The 17,108-nt window shown below is 45.0% G+C and overlaps 1 protein-coding gene across 1 annotated transcript in view; it reads right to left on the bottom strand.

Moving 5' to 3' along the window:
• Nucleotides 1-9,480: 9,480 nt before the first annotated feature.
• The window catches only part of DIAPH2 (diaphanous related formin 2), an 873,453-nt gene continuing 865,825 nt past the window's right edge, over nucleotides 9,481-17,108 (bottom strand). The window contains exon 28 of the mRNA XM_069065282.1: nucleotides 9,481-12,527. Within this exon, the coding sequence (XP_068921383.1) occupies nucleotides 12,463-12,527 (65 nt within the window). The 3' untranslated portion in view covers nucleotides 9,481-12,462. The remainder of the gene's footprint in view (nucleotides 12,528-17,108) is intronic.

Here is a 17,108-nt window from a genome sequence, read left to right on the forward strand (position 1 = left end):
AACTCTCTTTAGGGGCGGCCAGGTTGCTCAGTGAATAAGAGCACCGGCTCCAGTGGGATGACCTGCGGATCAAATCTGGGCTCAGATACTTAGCACCCACCCAGAAATAACTGGCCATGTAACCTTGAGCAAGTTACTTAACCCCGATTGCTTTAAAAAACAAAACAAAAAAAAAAACTCTTTTGATGCCAGTGGCCATTTGGGGGTATCCAACAGAGATTTGGCCTCTTTAATCACATTTCCCCTTAACCCTTTCTAGTTAAAGAGTCCCATTCCCTTCACCAAGTTCTTGTATGCCCGGCCCGTGTTGGGTGCTTACTGATTATTCCATTTCATTTCATTGCCATGCCGTCAATATCCCTTTCACTGTTGATATGGCTCTGCCCTTTTGGCCATCACTTCCCAATTTCTTCCTCTGTTCTCTGAGATGTTTAGTGCAGTCTCATGTCTCATTAGTTTTCTTAGCTACGAAGTCACACTATTTAAAAGCTTGTTTGGGTTTTGTCTTGGCAAGAAATGTTGCTTGTCCCATGGTGAATGGATTTGGAATCAGGCCACATGAGTCTGCACCCAGATTCTGTGTTTGGAAACCAGTACACAAGCCCAATGCTGATGTTCCCAAAGAAGGAAACTCTGCAAGGGGCATAAGCCTAAAAAAAAGGAAAACATTTGAGAGAGAGAGAGACCTTCAAGACTGAACCGGGTCCATGTAAATTTGAGCACCAAGTTACATGGTCCACTTTGTGATTACTGAGGACTGTTATGTACAATCTCTCATTGGCTCTGCCTAACAGGAGCAAACATAATCACCACCATTTTATAGGCCTTCCAATAGGGAATGTGCCTTGGCCAAGGGCGCTAGCCTGGTAAATGACATAGGCAGGCCTTAGGCTCCAGGGGGCCTCTATCAGCTGAACCGACCTGGTATTTTGATGCAACAGCTTCCTCTAAGTGAAGAGATTCAATTCCTGGGAGGATTTCCATGACAGCAGATTAGAGCATGAAACCAGCTACTTTTTGGTACACTTAGCAGGGCTGATTCTTAGAGGTCATGCATTCAATTTTGGGCAATTACTGTCAGTTTAAACGTTCAAGATGAAGGAAGATAGTGTGTAATTAATCAAGCAGAGAGGCCCATGAAGCTTTACCACTAAAGATTTAATGGAATGATGGACAGGGTGGGGAACGTGGGAGGGAGTGGCCCAGAGTTAGCACTGGGTAAGGGGGGTAGCTCTCTATGCTTAGTGCTGGGTGCTAAACCCTTGTGCTTTTGATCCTTTGGCTGTGTGTTGGCCAGGCCATGAGGCCATCAGTCGGTGGCACCAATTGAGTCCCAGGCAGAACATTGCTCTGAATAGGAGATCCAGATAGAAGATTGGGGATTGAAATCTTTCTCTAAAGAGCTGGGGGACAGACCCCTCAATGGCCTTTGCTCCCTCATGCATATTGCAGCTCTGGAAAATGAGGGCAAAGGGTATTCGGCCCCTTCCTGCTCTGTGCCTGCCTGGTACCCCTGGCTTTTTCCAGTAACATAAGACCTCAGAGCTGGAAGGGCCTCTAGGCCACATCCTGGCTGAGTAGGAGTCCGTTTGGCATCTCTAATGAGTGGTCATCCAGCTCCTTCTTAAAGGGTGGACCTGGAAGAAAAACGGTTGTGATTGGATATGGAGATCATAGTGGGGGTAGGAAGGACAGGAGGTCATTCCAAGTGGATGGAATAGCAGGATCAAAGGCCCAGAGGTGGGCAACTAGGGTGCAGGGATGGGGAAGATTAGTACAGTTTGTCTGGAGTGTAGGACATTGAGAGTGGACTCATGGAAGGTTGGGTAGCTTGGGGCCAAATTTTGGAGGCCCTGGAGCTTCACATAAAGGAGTTTGGACTTTATTTGGTCATCAATGGAAAGTTATTAAAAGGTTTGGAGCAGGAGTTTCTCTGGTTCATTTGATAAAATGAGGGAGGAGTTAATGGCTGACGGTGACTTCATGTGTCATTCTTTCCATGCACCACTTGGGTTTCAAAGGGTCTTATTTGAGCAGGGTCTTTTGGGGATCCCTTAAATGACCCCACCTCCACTGTATATGGTTAAGATGAGTTCCCGGATGGCAGAATGTCTAGGTGCTGGTACAGCTCGGGGAAAATCATGATGCATTTTTCCATTGTCACAGAAGGAGAGATTCCAAAGGGTTAAATCACACAATTCAATATACCAAGATTAAAGCAATTATTGTAAATTAGCTTAATCATTCCTCTATGTGCCTTCAGAGGCAGGTTTTTTTTCCCATTGTCGCTACCAAATAAATGAAGGCTTGTAAATACAGATAAACTTAATTTTTAAAGGATTATCTATGCTGAAAGGTTCCAATGCTTTTAATTAAATTTTCCCCCTGTTGTATAAAAATGGATGGCTGTGTTGTGGCAATGTGAGACGTCAGGAGGGCACAAATGAAATGGAGGCAGAATAATGGCCCACAGTGTGACATTTGGCTGGATTTGTCTTTCTCAAAGCTGGTAGCTGTAGTAAGGCCTCAGATCGGCCAGCACGAACTTCCTTTTGCAGCATCTTCCCTGCCAGCATTTGTCTGGCTACCAGTGCAGGGAACTGGCCACAAGGTACCTGGGATGCTGGAGGGAGTGGGGTGGAGCTGGAGGTCAGAGGAGGTAGGAGACATGGTTGCTCTGGAGGGAAGGGTGTTTGGCTCTGAACCATGGCCAAGAATTCCATCCTGGGGACTGAAGTTCACACCTAGGTGCTGGCAAGGGGGCTGGGGGCTGGGGGCTGCCATTCACACCTCTCCGATGGTCTAGGCTAGGCCATGTTCACAGGCTTTCCTGTGCATCTGCAAGGCTAATTATATCTCCTTTCAGGAAATAGAAGGCTAGAGGAAAGAGCTGAGAACCAAACTCCAAATTTTACTCGCAGGAACTCTGCTTGATTTTGTGTCTCTGCTGGGGATGGCTGGCTATACACGTGTAGGAAGTAGCTGACTCAGGATGGAAGAAATCACATCAAGCAAAAAAGGAGAATGGAAGAGTGTAGACGATTTCAGCAAGAGCCTCTTGTGTTCAGTTTTGGCTGCTGGGCCATCAAGATGATCCCTAATTGGGCCAATAAGGGGCCTGTGGGATTCCAGATCAAAGATGCAATTGGTGTAGCTCAGGGAAAAGAAGACTAGGTATAGGCATCTGAGGCCTGAGGCCCAAGGGCCTCTCTCTAATCCTCAGTGACCCTGAAGAAGTCAATTCCCTCCTATGGGTCTCCATTTCCTCACCTGTCACATGGAGCAGGTAGACCAAGTGACCTCTAAGGCCTCTTAGCTCCAAAGCTTTGTTCCAGAGGGCTGTAGGATATTCAGGCCCAAGAAACAAATCTAGCCCTTAGTAAATAAACCTTTAGTAAGGTTTGTTACAGGTCTACACTGTGCCAGTCATGGTATTAAGTGCTGGAGATCCAAAGAGAAGCTGCCAGTCTGATGAGAGAAGGTGGAGCTTGAGCCACACCTGGAATAGTCGGCCTTCGAGAACAGGAGACAGAAGGGCATTTCAGGCAGTTGCAGTAGTGTGAGCCAAGGCTAGCCAGCCTCTGGTTTTGTGTTTGGGCAAGAATGATCCTAGGCTTCCTGTAAGAAAGGGATAGTGACTGGGCCTGAAACTTTATTGGTGCAGGGGACTCCCAGGTGAGGAAAGTCACTCTACCATCGCAGATCACCAAGGAGAGGTTAAGTGATTAATCCAGGAGCAAGCTAAATCTTTGCCCTTTGCCCCAAGGGGGTTGCAAGGAGCAGTGTTATGAATCCAAACTAGAAAATCTGAGTACCTATGGAGTTGTGTCACACACGGTCATACACACATCCAAGATATTACAGGTAGACAGTGAACTGGGCCCAAAAGTCAATCAGAGGGAGTGGTTTGGATTGCATTTGGGATATTTCTCAGTATATTCAGTAACCCCAAGTTTCTCCATGAAAAAAAGAAAGATGGAAGACTGGTATTTCCTTGCTGGGTAGAGGAGATAAGGTGAAGGAAGCTAAGCGACTCCATGAGGCACAGAACATGGAGCCTGGAGACAAGAAGACCTGAGTTCAAATCTGACCTTAGACACTAACTGTGACCTTGGACAAGACACTTAACATCTAACTTTAACAACAGATTGTGTTGGGCCTTGAAAGGACTTCGGGTTTTATCTTGGGGGCACTGAGGGAGCACTACAAGTTTTCAGGAGTGGGGGAGGATGTATGGTTCATTGTAAGTGAGAAGACCTTGGTTTGAATCTCAGTTCTTCCCTGCTGTGTGACTTCAGCAAATCACTTAACCTCCCTGGGCCACATTTCATCACCTGTAAAACAGAAGGCTTGAGTCATAGAGCTCTAGGGCCACTTCCAGCTCCACTCACCATTTGTATAGAGAGTGGATTGGTGAAAGAAGCAGCAGCAAGACCAGTTAAGAGGCAATTATAATAATTCAGGCGATGGCCTGAACTATGTGAGTGGAAAGAAGGGAATGGATGAGAGGGAGGCTGCAGAAGTGGGATGGACAATGTGGGGTGAAACCACATTAAGCCATTATCGGCTATTAACGCTCTCTCCCTCATTAATTCATCAAATGAATCATGGAAGGCCCTGCCCAGAGGAGATCAGTCCAATACTGGGTTTGTGATAAACTCGCCACTCAATACTCTATCCTGTCATACAGCAGCACGGAAGGGAAGGATTTCAGGGTTAAAAAGATGGCCTTTTATTTCCCGGAGAAACTTGGGGTTACTGAAAGCCCTGGGCATGCTTCCCAAAGCAATCCAGCCCCCTCTCTCCTCCCTCCTGTTGGCCTTTGGGCCCAGCTCACAGTTTCTTTACAGGGTCCTACCGTGTTTCCCCGATAATAAGACACTGTCTTATTAATTTTTTTTGGACAGAAAAACACCAGAGGGCTTATTTTCAGGGGAGGGCTTATTTTAATGAACATTGACAGCAATTTTAATAAATAGGTAAATGTGAACAAAAAAATGTACCTTTATTCAAGAAGCAAATCACTGGGGAAGAACAGGATGATGCGCTCACTGCTGCAGCTCTGATTGGATGCAGCTCGGAGCGCGGCGTGTGTTTCATGGGGGGGGAGATGGTGCATACAGAGGGTACCGTAATGTAGCGTGTAGCACAGGGGATTATCTTCACTACAGTAGCAATCTCAATAGGTCTTATTTTCGGGGGAGGGCTTATTTTAGAGGAATCTTCCACAGTAAGGGGAGGGCTTATTTTCGGGATAGGTCTTATTATCGGGGAAACACGGTAGCTGTACATGTGTAGATATCAGCAGCGTTTCCAATTCAGGGCTCAAAGCTTTGAATGAATCAGGGTTACTGTTGCTTCCCTGGCTGGGTGCAGGGAGAGAGTGGCAAGAATTTAGTGCAGCTGCTATTTTCTGTAGAAATACTGATACCCTCCAAAGTCCTGAGGCTTCTGTGTTGGGCCCAGTAGAGGCCCCATATCCTCTGGAAAGGATCCAGAGGAAAATGAGAAAGGTTAGCAGGGACTCATTGAAGGAATCCTCAGGCATGTCTTGCCTGGATGGGAACTGGAACATGGAAAGGGACTGCCCCTGTGGTTCCCTGTAGGGGTTTAGGATGATTGAATGGGAATGTAACATTTGAAATCTGTCATGGGGTGGGGAGAGGAGGCCACTAGTGAAGGAGAAAGGCCAGGCTTTCTGACTTGGTGAGAAGGGTTGGCCAGGAGCTCAATGCCACCATCTGCCCAGAAACTGCAGTGGATCATTAGCAGAAGAGGAGCCAATGCCCCTGGATGACCCAGGAGGCACCTTCCCTACTCACTCTAGGAATGCTCATTTATCCTTTGACCCAATAGCTCCAGACTTCTTGTGTTTCCAATGTGCCCAGCAAGGCTGAGTTCCCCCTTCGTAAGCTGGAGCTAGAAGCAAGCTTTTATGGGTAAAACCAGTAACTGCAGTGATTTGACCCCCAAGACATCTGAATAGAAAGAGGCCAGGCACATTTACAAATCAGCTGTGATATTTACACTTATAAAGGAGAAGAGGAGGGAGGAGGGAGGGGGGAATTTCAGGATTGGTGAGGCCCATCTAAAACCATTAGCATAACTGGAAGCTGACCAAATCTCTCTCTGTATACTGAAGATACTGGTCAAAGGCCTGACCTTGGAGGAAAGAGAGTTCTCCTTGGTGAGGTCCTTGTAGTTTCAGGGCCCTTGGGCCTGGGGATTAGAGCTGGCTCCACACACTGATCCTCCATTATTTGTCACACCTCTCTTTTTCATTGACCATGGTCTCTGTGAAGTGATTGTCCTGATGAGATAGTGGATACAAAAGTACTTTGAAAAGTACAAAATGGCATCTCATGGTAAGTATTCTATTGTTTCACTTTGGAGTCGTACTGGGAGACATTCTCAATAACAGCCATGACTGTCCTTGAGGAGAAAGTATAAAGGATGAAAATTAAAGCTGGATCGAACCACTTAATTATAGAATTTAATACTTACTTAGGCCCTACCATGTGTCAAACTCTGTGCTTTATAAATATCTCATTTAATCCTCCTGGAAACAGAGGTGGGCAAAGGTCTCACAGGTGCCCAGGGGCTCATAGCTACTAAGTGTCTGAACCACCCAGTAGCCCTATGAATTATATACTCTTTGATTGGGAAGCTATCGCAAGGGTCATGTATCACAGTCTCCACATTTTGAGGAAAGGAAACTGAGGATCACAGTGGGCTCAGCACTTGCCCAAGGTCACACAGTTTGTGGTAGAGACAAGGTCATATGACCAACCATGGATGTTTATCTAGGGGAGCTGTTTTAGGCCTCATTATTTTGTGACTTAAGCTCTCTTGTGATCTCATCTGTAAAATGAGCGGGTTGGGCCCAGAAGGTCCCTCCCAGCTCCAGAACTCAGGCCATTCATCCCTGGTGTCTCACATTGCCTGACTTTAATAGATTAGTGGCAGGATATTGGTGTTTCTGCCTTTTTTTTCCTGTTATTGCAGGGTTGTTGTGGGAAATGATTGAAATGCCAGTAAAAAGTCGGGCCAGGCCAAGACGTGCTATTGTCCCATGAAAGGGCCATGAAAGAGCTGGAGTAAAGCCATTTCTTGAGCCTAGGTTTAAACTTGGGTGCCATGGAAAATGAGAGTTTTTAAGGAAAATTTAAAACTGTTGTCTGTTTCTTTACTTTGCTCCTTCCTAGGCACAGGCTGCAGTTTTCCTGGGAAAATCAGGCTAGCCATGATGAAACAGGCATAGCTTTTTGGATGGAGAAATGGGGCCCAATCCTTAGAGATTCTTAAACATTAATGAAATACTTCAAGCCTTGAGAACTTATGAAAGGTCTCCTTGGTGAGCCTGCTTTTAGTGGCCACAGAGTCTCGGCTGCCTCTTGTTCTCTAGACAGCTTGGCTTCGGGTGCCATAGTACAGAGAGTAGAACAGTGGGCTTGGAGTAAGGGAGCTCCAGTTTCTAGGGTTTCCTCCAGACAAGAGCCAGTTTTAAATGGCTTGTGAGATATCTTTAAGTGTGAACATTCATACCTCAGAAATTATTGCTTGATTGTCTAGACTTGAAAAAGTGTTAATGATGATTAAACGTCAAATATTGTGTGCATACTGTGTTCATTCCACACCCCCTCCCAGAGTCTGGTTGTTAAACATTTATCAAACATCCCCTAGTATTGCACTCTGAACACTGCTGGAGCTCAGCAGGGGGGAAACAGAGCGCTCTGGGAATGAAGTTGTCAGAATGAAGTCTGGGTGCCTGGGGACTATATGATGGTAGTAACAATAGCAGCAACAATAAATGGCATTTATATAGTACAGGAGGTTTGCACAGTGCTGACATCTGTTAAATCCAGACCCTCACTAGGTGTGTTATTCACTGCGTTAATCACTGCTCTCTCAGTTTCCTTTTCTGTAAAATGAGGGAGGTTTGAGGTGGACTTGATGTTCTCTGAGGTCCTTTCTGGCCTGTAGTGGGAGGCCTATCACAGTGAGCTATTAGTTTGGTGTTTTCAGTCTAACAGCAAGAAGTTTGAAAATGGGGAGACTCTCACTGTAACACAAGAGAAAACTGGTCAGCAACAATTCCTGTAACAATGACTGCAAAGCGTGAAAGAATTCACGGTAAGGAGGAGGAGGAAGGGGAGAGCTGTCACTCTGGCATCATAGGCAATAGGCAGAATTCTGTCACAGTACAGTGATGGCAGGGAGGCGTGAAACCCCCCAGGAACAGGCAGACTAGTGCTGGCATGAAAGGGGAGGAATGGAGTTGAAAGTTGCCTACAGGTTCCTCTGCAGAGGCTGGCCTGGCCTTCTGTCCTGGGGTCTCTGTACCCATCCCCCCCAACTTCTCCCTTAATGCCAACAACATGCAGTGCGACACAGCTTGAGTAAATGCTGTTTAGGATGGCCTGGCTGGCACCTCTCATTTCTCACAATCTCTTCCAGTCTTCTACTTAATTTCAGTATCAATATTGTAATGGGACCCTGTCTGCTTTTTTAGCTTCCTTAGTAAGGACTCAGCCTACCTTGGCCTGAAGCAAAAAGGAAAGCCTTCTTGATTCTTACATGGAACCATAAGAAGGAAAACCTTTTGTCTTGAGCCCTGGTCAGCTGTGGTTCAGTCTAACAAGCATGTATTATGAGCAAGGTCCTAGGGAGGGGCTGGGCCCTCTAAGGAGCTGACGTCTTAGGTTTGTCCTGGTCAGCCCAAGCAGATCGTCTTCAATGGAGGTGATCTTAAAGCCTTTCTCTTCTTCCCTCTCTCCCCTGCCATCCCAGCTTCTGAAGCCTAGTTCCTCTGATAAGAGAGTTAAGGTTGGCATGAGAAGGGGGCCGAGGCCAACTGCTTATCCTGTCCTCAGCAGAACTACAGAACTCTGGTTACAGAACGGCCTCTCTTGGAGATGTGTCATCCTTCAGTCTCCAGCTACGTGGAAATGTTTCCATATTTTGAAAAGTTCATTCATGTCTATGTGTCTTTTTTTAATGAAGTGCTATATTACTGACAATGTGGTTCCCTATAGCTGGAATATTCTGCTACGGCCTAGGATTGGGCAATTCCATTTTCCTTCAGTGTCCTTCTGACCTACTTTGTGAATGTGAGGAAAAAAATATGAGTCATTGCAAATTGAGTCCTCTGCAAACATGGGGCCTTCCCTTTCAGCATCCCCCATTATACTATGTTGGGTTGTTTCCTTTCCTTTCCTCCTCCTCCTCCTCCCTCAGCCTGATCAGTGGTTAGTCATCCCCGAGTTCTACCTGTGGCTTTTCCTCACACCTCTCTGTGGTTTTTTAATTGTCCAAGTCCTTCTCTGTGTCTTTTCGTGTATGCTGTACTGAGTGAAGATTGAGAGCTATTCGATTTTGTCCTCGTAAGTGAATTCCAGTGATGGAGCTTGTCCAGATGATGACAAGGGCTAGCATGTGAACAGGTGTACACGTGCATACATTCACACAAATGTGCAGGAGTTAATGTGTATCATAGTCAATTTTATTGAATAGTAAGTTTGCATTATCACATGAAGGTTGTCCCCTCCCCCCAAGCTATTCATGGCACTGACTGGATACAGGTTTTACTCTTAGCTGAAATGAAAGCATCTGTCCACATGGCATCTACTCATATTGAAATCCTGTGCCTTGGCAGCTGTGCCACCAGTAACTTGGCACAGCCTCAAAAGAAGCCCTCAATTGCAGAGGTACTTGGTGGTTCTACTGTGGCCCACAGAAGGGGGCATGGGGTACTCATTAAATCCAGTAGGCAAAATCCAATTCAACTGTCTGACCACAACAGGACACAGAAGTGCTCAGCAGACTCTGGCATAGCCAGGAGCACGGGTTCAACATCAAGGCATGCCCGCAGTAGTGTGTGCACATGGTGACTGGGTGGTTTTAGTGATGACCTCAGTTGGCCTTAAGAGTACCAAGAAGGAATTAGAACAAGCTCAACTGGATCTCCGCAGGAGCTAGCAAACAGCAGAAGGGTCTGCATCAATAGGCCTGAAGCTCTTAGCATAGGATTTCAGTATCATCAAATCCTATGGCCACAGATTCTTCTGTGCTAGTTTTTGATCCGTCTCTTGGCAGCCAATGGTGGCAGTGAGATCATTGGGGTGTTGAGAGACAACACTTTGTAAATCATTCTGCTGGAACTTCACAACAGGCCCTAAAAGATTGGCCATTTTTTGGCATTTTTCTGAATACAAATCTAGAATCTAGCGATAATGGTTCTTGGATTTAGTTCTTCGAATACTAGAAAATAAGGCAAGTTCATGTCTTAGAAAGGTGACATATGCACATGGTACCTGTCCTCCTCCTAGCGTCACAAGCCCCATTACATGGCAAAATCTCCCCCCAGGAGCCAGGGTGACCATGGAAATTAGCACGCGCAGCAGCTGGAAAAGCCAAAGCCTGAAGCAGTGCCGGCATGAAGCTTCAGAACGGCTTGGTGAAATCCACAACACAGGCACTGTATGTTTACAGAAATCAAGATAATGTTCTCTTATCAACCATAAAACTGATATGCTTACGAAAATCACAAGGTAAAGAGAGTTGTAAAAATAAACATCTCGAGATGCTGTGTGCCGCGTGAGGTCCTCCTCTGCCTCTGCCTGTTTCCCGTCCCATTCCCTAGTGAGGAAAGCTGGCGGGAAAGGGATCAAGTCTCTTCTACAAATGGGTCACTTGGCTGGATGATTTTCAAGTCAATGAAGGGATTCTCCTTTTGACCTGCGGACAACCTTATTATTATTTTTTTTTACCATTAGAAATCAGTTGTCTTTATGAGCAAACATGTAGGCCTTTTCACTTTAAGGACTCTCATACAATAACCTCATAATTTATAAGAATGAGGTTCATAACCGAATTCCAAACATGTCATGCCATACTTTTCCCAAATGGAGCCTAAACCAACAGGGAAAAACAGGGATTCCTTCTCTTTCCATGTTTTTTTTACAATGGGAGTTTCCATTTTAGTCGGCAACTGGAAGAAAACTGAATAAGAACAAGTTGTCACCAGTTGACTCGGATCCTTTGGGGCCGTGAGAGCAGCGACCACACCTGAGGAGAGGGGATTGCTTTGGATTTTTAAGGGCTACCCCTTAAAAGGAGGGAGGCAGATAGGATACTGTGATGAAACCCCACAATTGCACTTTCAGGCTCCTGTGTTTGCCTAGGGTAGTAGGCTCTGTCTGCACAGGCAGACTAGAGAGGAGAAGTAAGGCACCCACCACCTGCCTCCAAAAAGCAAATCCTGCCCTTATTTGAAATGCTCACTGGATCCATTGGTGAGCGTCAGCAGAGGACTTCCCCATTCCCCTGAGAGATCCAAACAACTCTAAGTAACATAGTTATTATATAATGGAGACTCTGTTAAGAACAGAAGAGAGGACTCCTCACATAAAGCCAATACATTCTGGGGAGTTTTGTGCCCAGAATAACAATGAAGTCCTCCTCCTTCAGTGACCAGGTCCTAAAGTGTTCAGATGGGGAACATCTAATTTTTACATGTTGGATTAAGTTCAATGTTCCCCTCTAGCCAGGGGATTTCTGGAACCAGGTTCCACACGTGTAGGTTTGGGGTAGACAAGGTGAGGAAATGAGTAGCTGTTGGCTAGGGAGCAGAAGGAAAGGATTTTCCACTGCCTTGGACTTAGCAGGTCCTCTAATATTGCCCCATGTCCCATGACCAGGGAGCAAAGAAGAAGGCAACCCCCAAGCAAGAGCAGGCAGAATCCTTTTTCTCTCTAAGACAGAAATCAGGATAATAGAATTTTTAGAAGCATCCTTAGCAGAAACAGTAAAAGGTGAAGTGCTTTATCTCAAAAATATCCATATAAAGTATCTGTATAAAGTATCCATATATATATATGTGCACAATTAGAAAATACCCCTTTAAATAAAGTTTAAAACACCCTCTCTAGCTGATTCCATCAAAATTGGGCACAATTTTTTAAGCAGTAAAAAACTCTAGATTGATGAAAAGCTTAATTTCACATGAATCCATTCAATTTCCCTGGGGAGCAGAATCTAAAGAACTTGACTTCTGCAAGTGCTAAGGTGGCTTCTGGTAAGCTGTGTTCTCAGTCTTCATGAAGAGGCACATTTTTGTTCTTCTGCTCCCTCACTGGGACCTCATGGCTGCCATTTTGCAGAAGTTTCTCTTTTCTTCTTCTCTATCTAATGTCTGGTTTCTTCCTTTCCTCACCTGTCCCTCCTCAGCAGACCACCTGAGAATATACAATCAATGCAAGTCCTTATACCGAACACCCTGGTTGCTGGCTCTAGTAATTGTGTTCTTATTAGTACAATCGCGGGGCTTTGGATTTAGCAGTAGATTCACAGAGACACAGAACTGGTATTTTATTCACTTTCTTCTTTGTCACTCAAGTCCATGCTGAACTCTGCTCAAAATGCTGCTTGGCTTCCATCGCCACTCTCCAAGGTCCACAGGACTCATACGAAGGTGATGGTTCTATTGTAGCGGGAACGTGACCTTTCTAAAGGTGCCCATCTGTTATCTGTAAGACAGAGAACACAAACTCTGTGAGCATTTAGACCCTGGCTATTCCATAAGAGCAAGAGGTTTTTTCAAACAGTTCTGAAAAATCACTTCAAATGATCATGTAAATAAGGAACATGACTCATAAAGGCACTTGCAGCTGCTAGGCCAAGGCCTACAGTTCAACAATGGGTAATAAAATGATTTTCTGGGTAAGAGAAGTCATAGGGATAAAAGAAAGGAGAGGCGACAACAGATTCATTGGCAAAGATGTTCAAGTGAAAGGCTCAAGGGACGGTCAGTCCCTTTTGTTAGAAAGTCTTTTGATGCAACCTATTCTCATTCTCTCTATTGGCTGTCCCAGAGGGCACACCAGTGCAGGCTGAGCAGGAAGGAGTTTGGCCTTTTTGCTCTTGACCTCCATGTCATTCAGACCTGCTGGCTAGCATTTGCCCGACTATGTGACCGGAACAAATCCAGTAGATTATATAGTCGCTATGGGGACAAACAATGAACATCCCTCTCCTCCAAACATCACAGGAAGGCAAAAGTTTTAGACCACTAAGAGTTGCCAAAAATAGTTTTTGCTTTAACAGGAAACTGCATTTTGATGACTACTATGTTATTATCACCTCTGTTTTATGCCCAACTTAAATGCAATTGATGTGGGTGAAAATCCTTTCCTGAAAAAAGCATGATATACTTCGAATGAGCATAAGTCCCTAGAAATAATGCCGACTAGCAGCACTTCCAGAAATGCTAACACTTTACACTTGTTAATTTGCTAATTCACACAACATCCCCAGGAGGTAAGCCCATCTCCTTCTATCCTATTATCTCTGCTTTAGTGATGAAGGTTACACAGCAAATCAATTGGATGATCAGGGTTATAATGCAGAGTGAATGCTCAAACATTAGGTCATGCTTCTTTGGGAGCTAGCCTTTGGACACTGTTTCCCTCTAGAGTGGGAGGTGGATAATGAAGATCAGAGGACGTTGGACAGGATGTCTGTCCCCGAGTAAGCTCGGCTGGGGACCTCCCGCTTTATTCTAGGGCCCTGATTTACAGCTACCCAGTTCTCCCGATCGATCGTGATCTCTCTGGTTACTTCATAACAGTGTGGTTGGATGGGCAAGTGGACTTTTTCTACAAAGACATAGCTGAGTAATGGAGACTTTGTTGAGCCTTTTAAAGACGCCATTAACACATATGTATATGTGTATATGTATGTGTATGCGATTGGTATCACAGCTATAAGTGTAGAAATAACATTCATGGATAAAATTATCTTTTACTTAGATGTTACTGGTTGGCATAAAGATTAGCTTGGGGTGTTCTTTTCTATTCCTTTTGGCATTTTTGAGCAAATGAGATTATAATAGAAGAGTTTCCACTTCTAGTCATTTCCTAAAGCTGTGGCAGATGGGCATCCTAAGGGGCCACCTGAGTTGAAAGGATGCTGAGGCAGTGGTTCTTGGAGCTCTCTCCTATAGCTAAGTAAACACAGCATCCCCACAAGGAATGCGGTACCTTCAATTTCTACCCTTTTTGGGGAAGGGACCAAGGCTAAGACTGGTTCTTGACAATGCTAGGTAGGGACAGGTAATGGAAGCAGCACACAACAGGAAAATTAGCTGAGTAGTCACTTTTCATCTTCTTGTCTGAGTTAATAGTATAATTTGGGGGAGAGACAATTGGACACATTCCCAAGTTCCACCATGGGGGGAGGCTGGCATTCTCAGCATGGTAAAGTACACTGCTACTAAGTATATTTCATCTGCTGTGTTTATCACATCACCTGTGTTTCTAGAGTAGAGCACGGAGGAAATTTCTGTGGACATTGTGGGTGGCCAGTAGACAGAGCTCTGGGCCTCAGGAAGACCTGAGTACAAATCTGGCCTCAGATATTACATGCCAGGGAAGGGATGGACAGATGAGATGCAAGTTTGGAGGCCAGCAAGTAGGCCAGTTTGACTGGATGTTGGAATAAGTGAAGGAGGGTTTTAAATACCAAGATGAGGAGTTTCTATTTGGGGACAGTTCTGGTCCAGTGAGGGTTCCAGAGCAGGAGAGCAACATAGATTTTGCAACTTGCAAAAGAAAAACCTTTTTGGAAAGAATGCTGCCTCAATTTGACCATTTGGTATAGGTGTGACTGTAGTTAAGATGAATTATGAAGTCTGGGAGCTGCTACAAGGAATAGACTATATTTCCAAACATCACGTGTGGAGGGTGGATTAGAAGCCAGGAGACGAACTGGGAAATTTCCACATATCCATGCAAGACATGGTGAAGGTCTGTAATGTAATGCCAAGGAAAGGTAACTTCCCAAGGTTCAGAATACCAACATAGGCGCTCTCCATTTTATTCAGTGACCAACCAAGAACAGAGAAGATCAAAACATGACATCATTCCAAATACAGCATTTACTAAGTGTGATTCAATAATCTCCAAGGACTACCCCACCCCAGGACCCTCCATTCATTCAATCAATTACAAAGTCCCTGTTCTAAATACTACTCCACCCCTAGGCTGTACCTTCATTTAGTTCATCACAAAGCCCCTCTTCTCAAATGGAGATTAGTTTCCAAACATAAGTAAAGTACATTCATTTGTTCAACCATAGAACACAAAAAGGTCAAAAGTTCCCCACCCCTGGATCACAATTGAATCTACCCCAGAGTTACATCAAGTTTAAGCACAGCACTTAATACCCAAATGGAGGTCTTTTCTTCATCTTGACAAAGAGGCAAGTTCTCAGCAATCTTAGTTCCTGGGGAGACAAGGCTTAGCAAGGCCACAAGATACATTGCCAGTCTCTTCATTAATTCATCCTCTGTCTGCCGAACAGTCCTAGGACCCCTGAAAACATTAGCAAAACCCTCTCCCAGGATTTCTGTAAACATACAACAAGAAAATCCTTCTTCAGGGCTTCTGAACCAACAGAAAGGTTCCCAGACCCCTGCAACCACAGCACTGTCCTTCACCAGTGGACAGTATTCACTCTCTGTCTGCAGGACAGTCTCAGGAGCTCTTAGCCAACAGCCAGGTTCCAGGACTTCTTCAACAAAAGGACTGTCTTTCACCTGTGGACAAATCTGGCAAAAAAACATCAAAACAGATAGACAAAGTACCAGCAAAACAGCCATGTCTCCTCAGTCCTTGGCAGCTCAGGGGGCAGGTCTCAAAAGTCCAGGGCAATTCAAAGTGGCTCCCAGCAATTCTCTCAGTCTCTCTCTGCCTCCACGAGGGTGCTGCTTCCAAAAAAAAAGTTCTTCTGCCTCTCTCTTGTCTCTCCAAATCTACGTCACCAGCTCCTCCCAGTTCAGGACTTTCTTTTCACATCAACAAGTCCATCCCACAGGTGGGATTAACAAGCTCTGGGTTTTAACACAATCAATTTGAAAACCAAGCCAATACAGGGGAATCTTTAATTGCCATTACTATCACAAGGTCTTAACTAGAATTGTGACTATGTGAGAGAAGAGTAGGGGGGAGGAGGTAAAGAGAAGGGTGGCGGATGACTATGAAATTGTTGAACCTGGCTGACTACAGATAGTGGTAACTAACAAATAAGAGGCAGGTAGGGTGTGCCACAGTGGAGACAGCACTGGACGTGGAGTCAGGGAGACCTGAGTTTGGATCCAGCCTCAGACACTTACTAGCAGTGTGACCCAAAGCAAGTAATATAACATCTGTCTGCCTTAGTTTCCTCATCATCAAGATTAGTATTATAATAACACCTACCTTGTAAGGTTGTTGTAAGGATAAAATCAGATTATATTTGTAGAAATTTTTGCAAACCTGAAGTCCCTATGAATGCAAGTGTTGTTAGTTGGAGGGGTATAACAAGTTCTCTTTCAGATGGTTAAATTGCTAACAAGATATCCAAGTGGAAGTATCTAATACACATTTGTAGTGTGTGACTGGAACCCCAGAGAGAGATATGGGCAGATCAAGAGTCATATCTAGGGTTGGCTAGGTGGCACAGTGAATGTACTGAGAGTACTGGCCCTAGAGTCAGGAGGACCTCAGTTCAAATCTGGCCTCAGGCACTTAACACTTAGTAGCTGTGTGACCTTGGGCACTTAACCTCAATTGCCCTGCCTTCCCCCCTCCAAAAAGCAAAAAAAAAGTCATATCTAATCTAAGCTAGGGGAGGTGATGAGTTCTGTACTGAAAGCATAAAGAGAAAAGGGCCCAACATAGAGTCTTGAGGGACATCTTTGGTTGAGGGCCCAACTTCAATGCATGTATGGTGGTGATCCACCAAAGCAGACTGAGAAGGAACAGTATCTAGGGAAGGTCATAGTGTGAAATGGGATTGAGAGCTCAAGAAGGATTAGAACTGAGCCAAGTTCACCAAATTGTGCAATGAAGAGATCATGAGTAAACTTTGAGTGATGAGGTAAAAAACCAGATGGCAAGGTGAGGAAGTTGGGACAACCACAGAGACAGCTAGCTTTTTTGCTGTGAAAGGGATAATTTGAGGGACTGGGGGAAACTGGGACAAGCTGTCAGAAGAGATGGACTTGGCCATAAGAAGGGTCATCACTTTGTCAGAAATTGAAGCAAGGGAGGAGACACTGGGAACTTATG

Source organism: Petaurus breviceps, unplaced genomic scaffold (genome assembly GCF_028583685.1).
Source record: "Petaurus breviceps papuanus isolate PSGF00001 unplaced genomic scaffold, PetGlider_PUasm1.0 90681, whole genome shotgun sequence".
Classification (NCBI taxonomy): domain Eukaryota; kingdom Metazoa; phylum Chordata; class Mammalia; order Diprotodontia; family Petauridae; genus Petaurus; species Petaurus breviceps.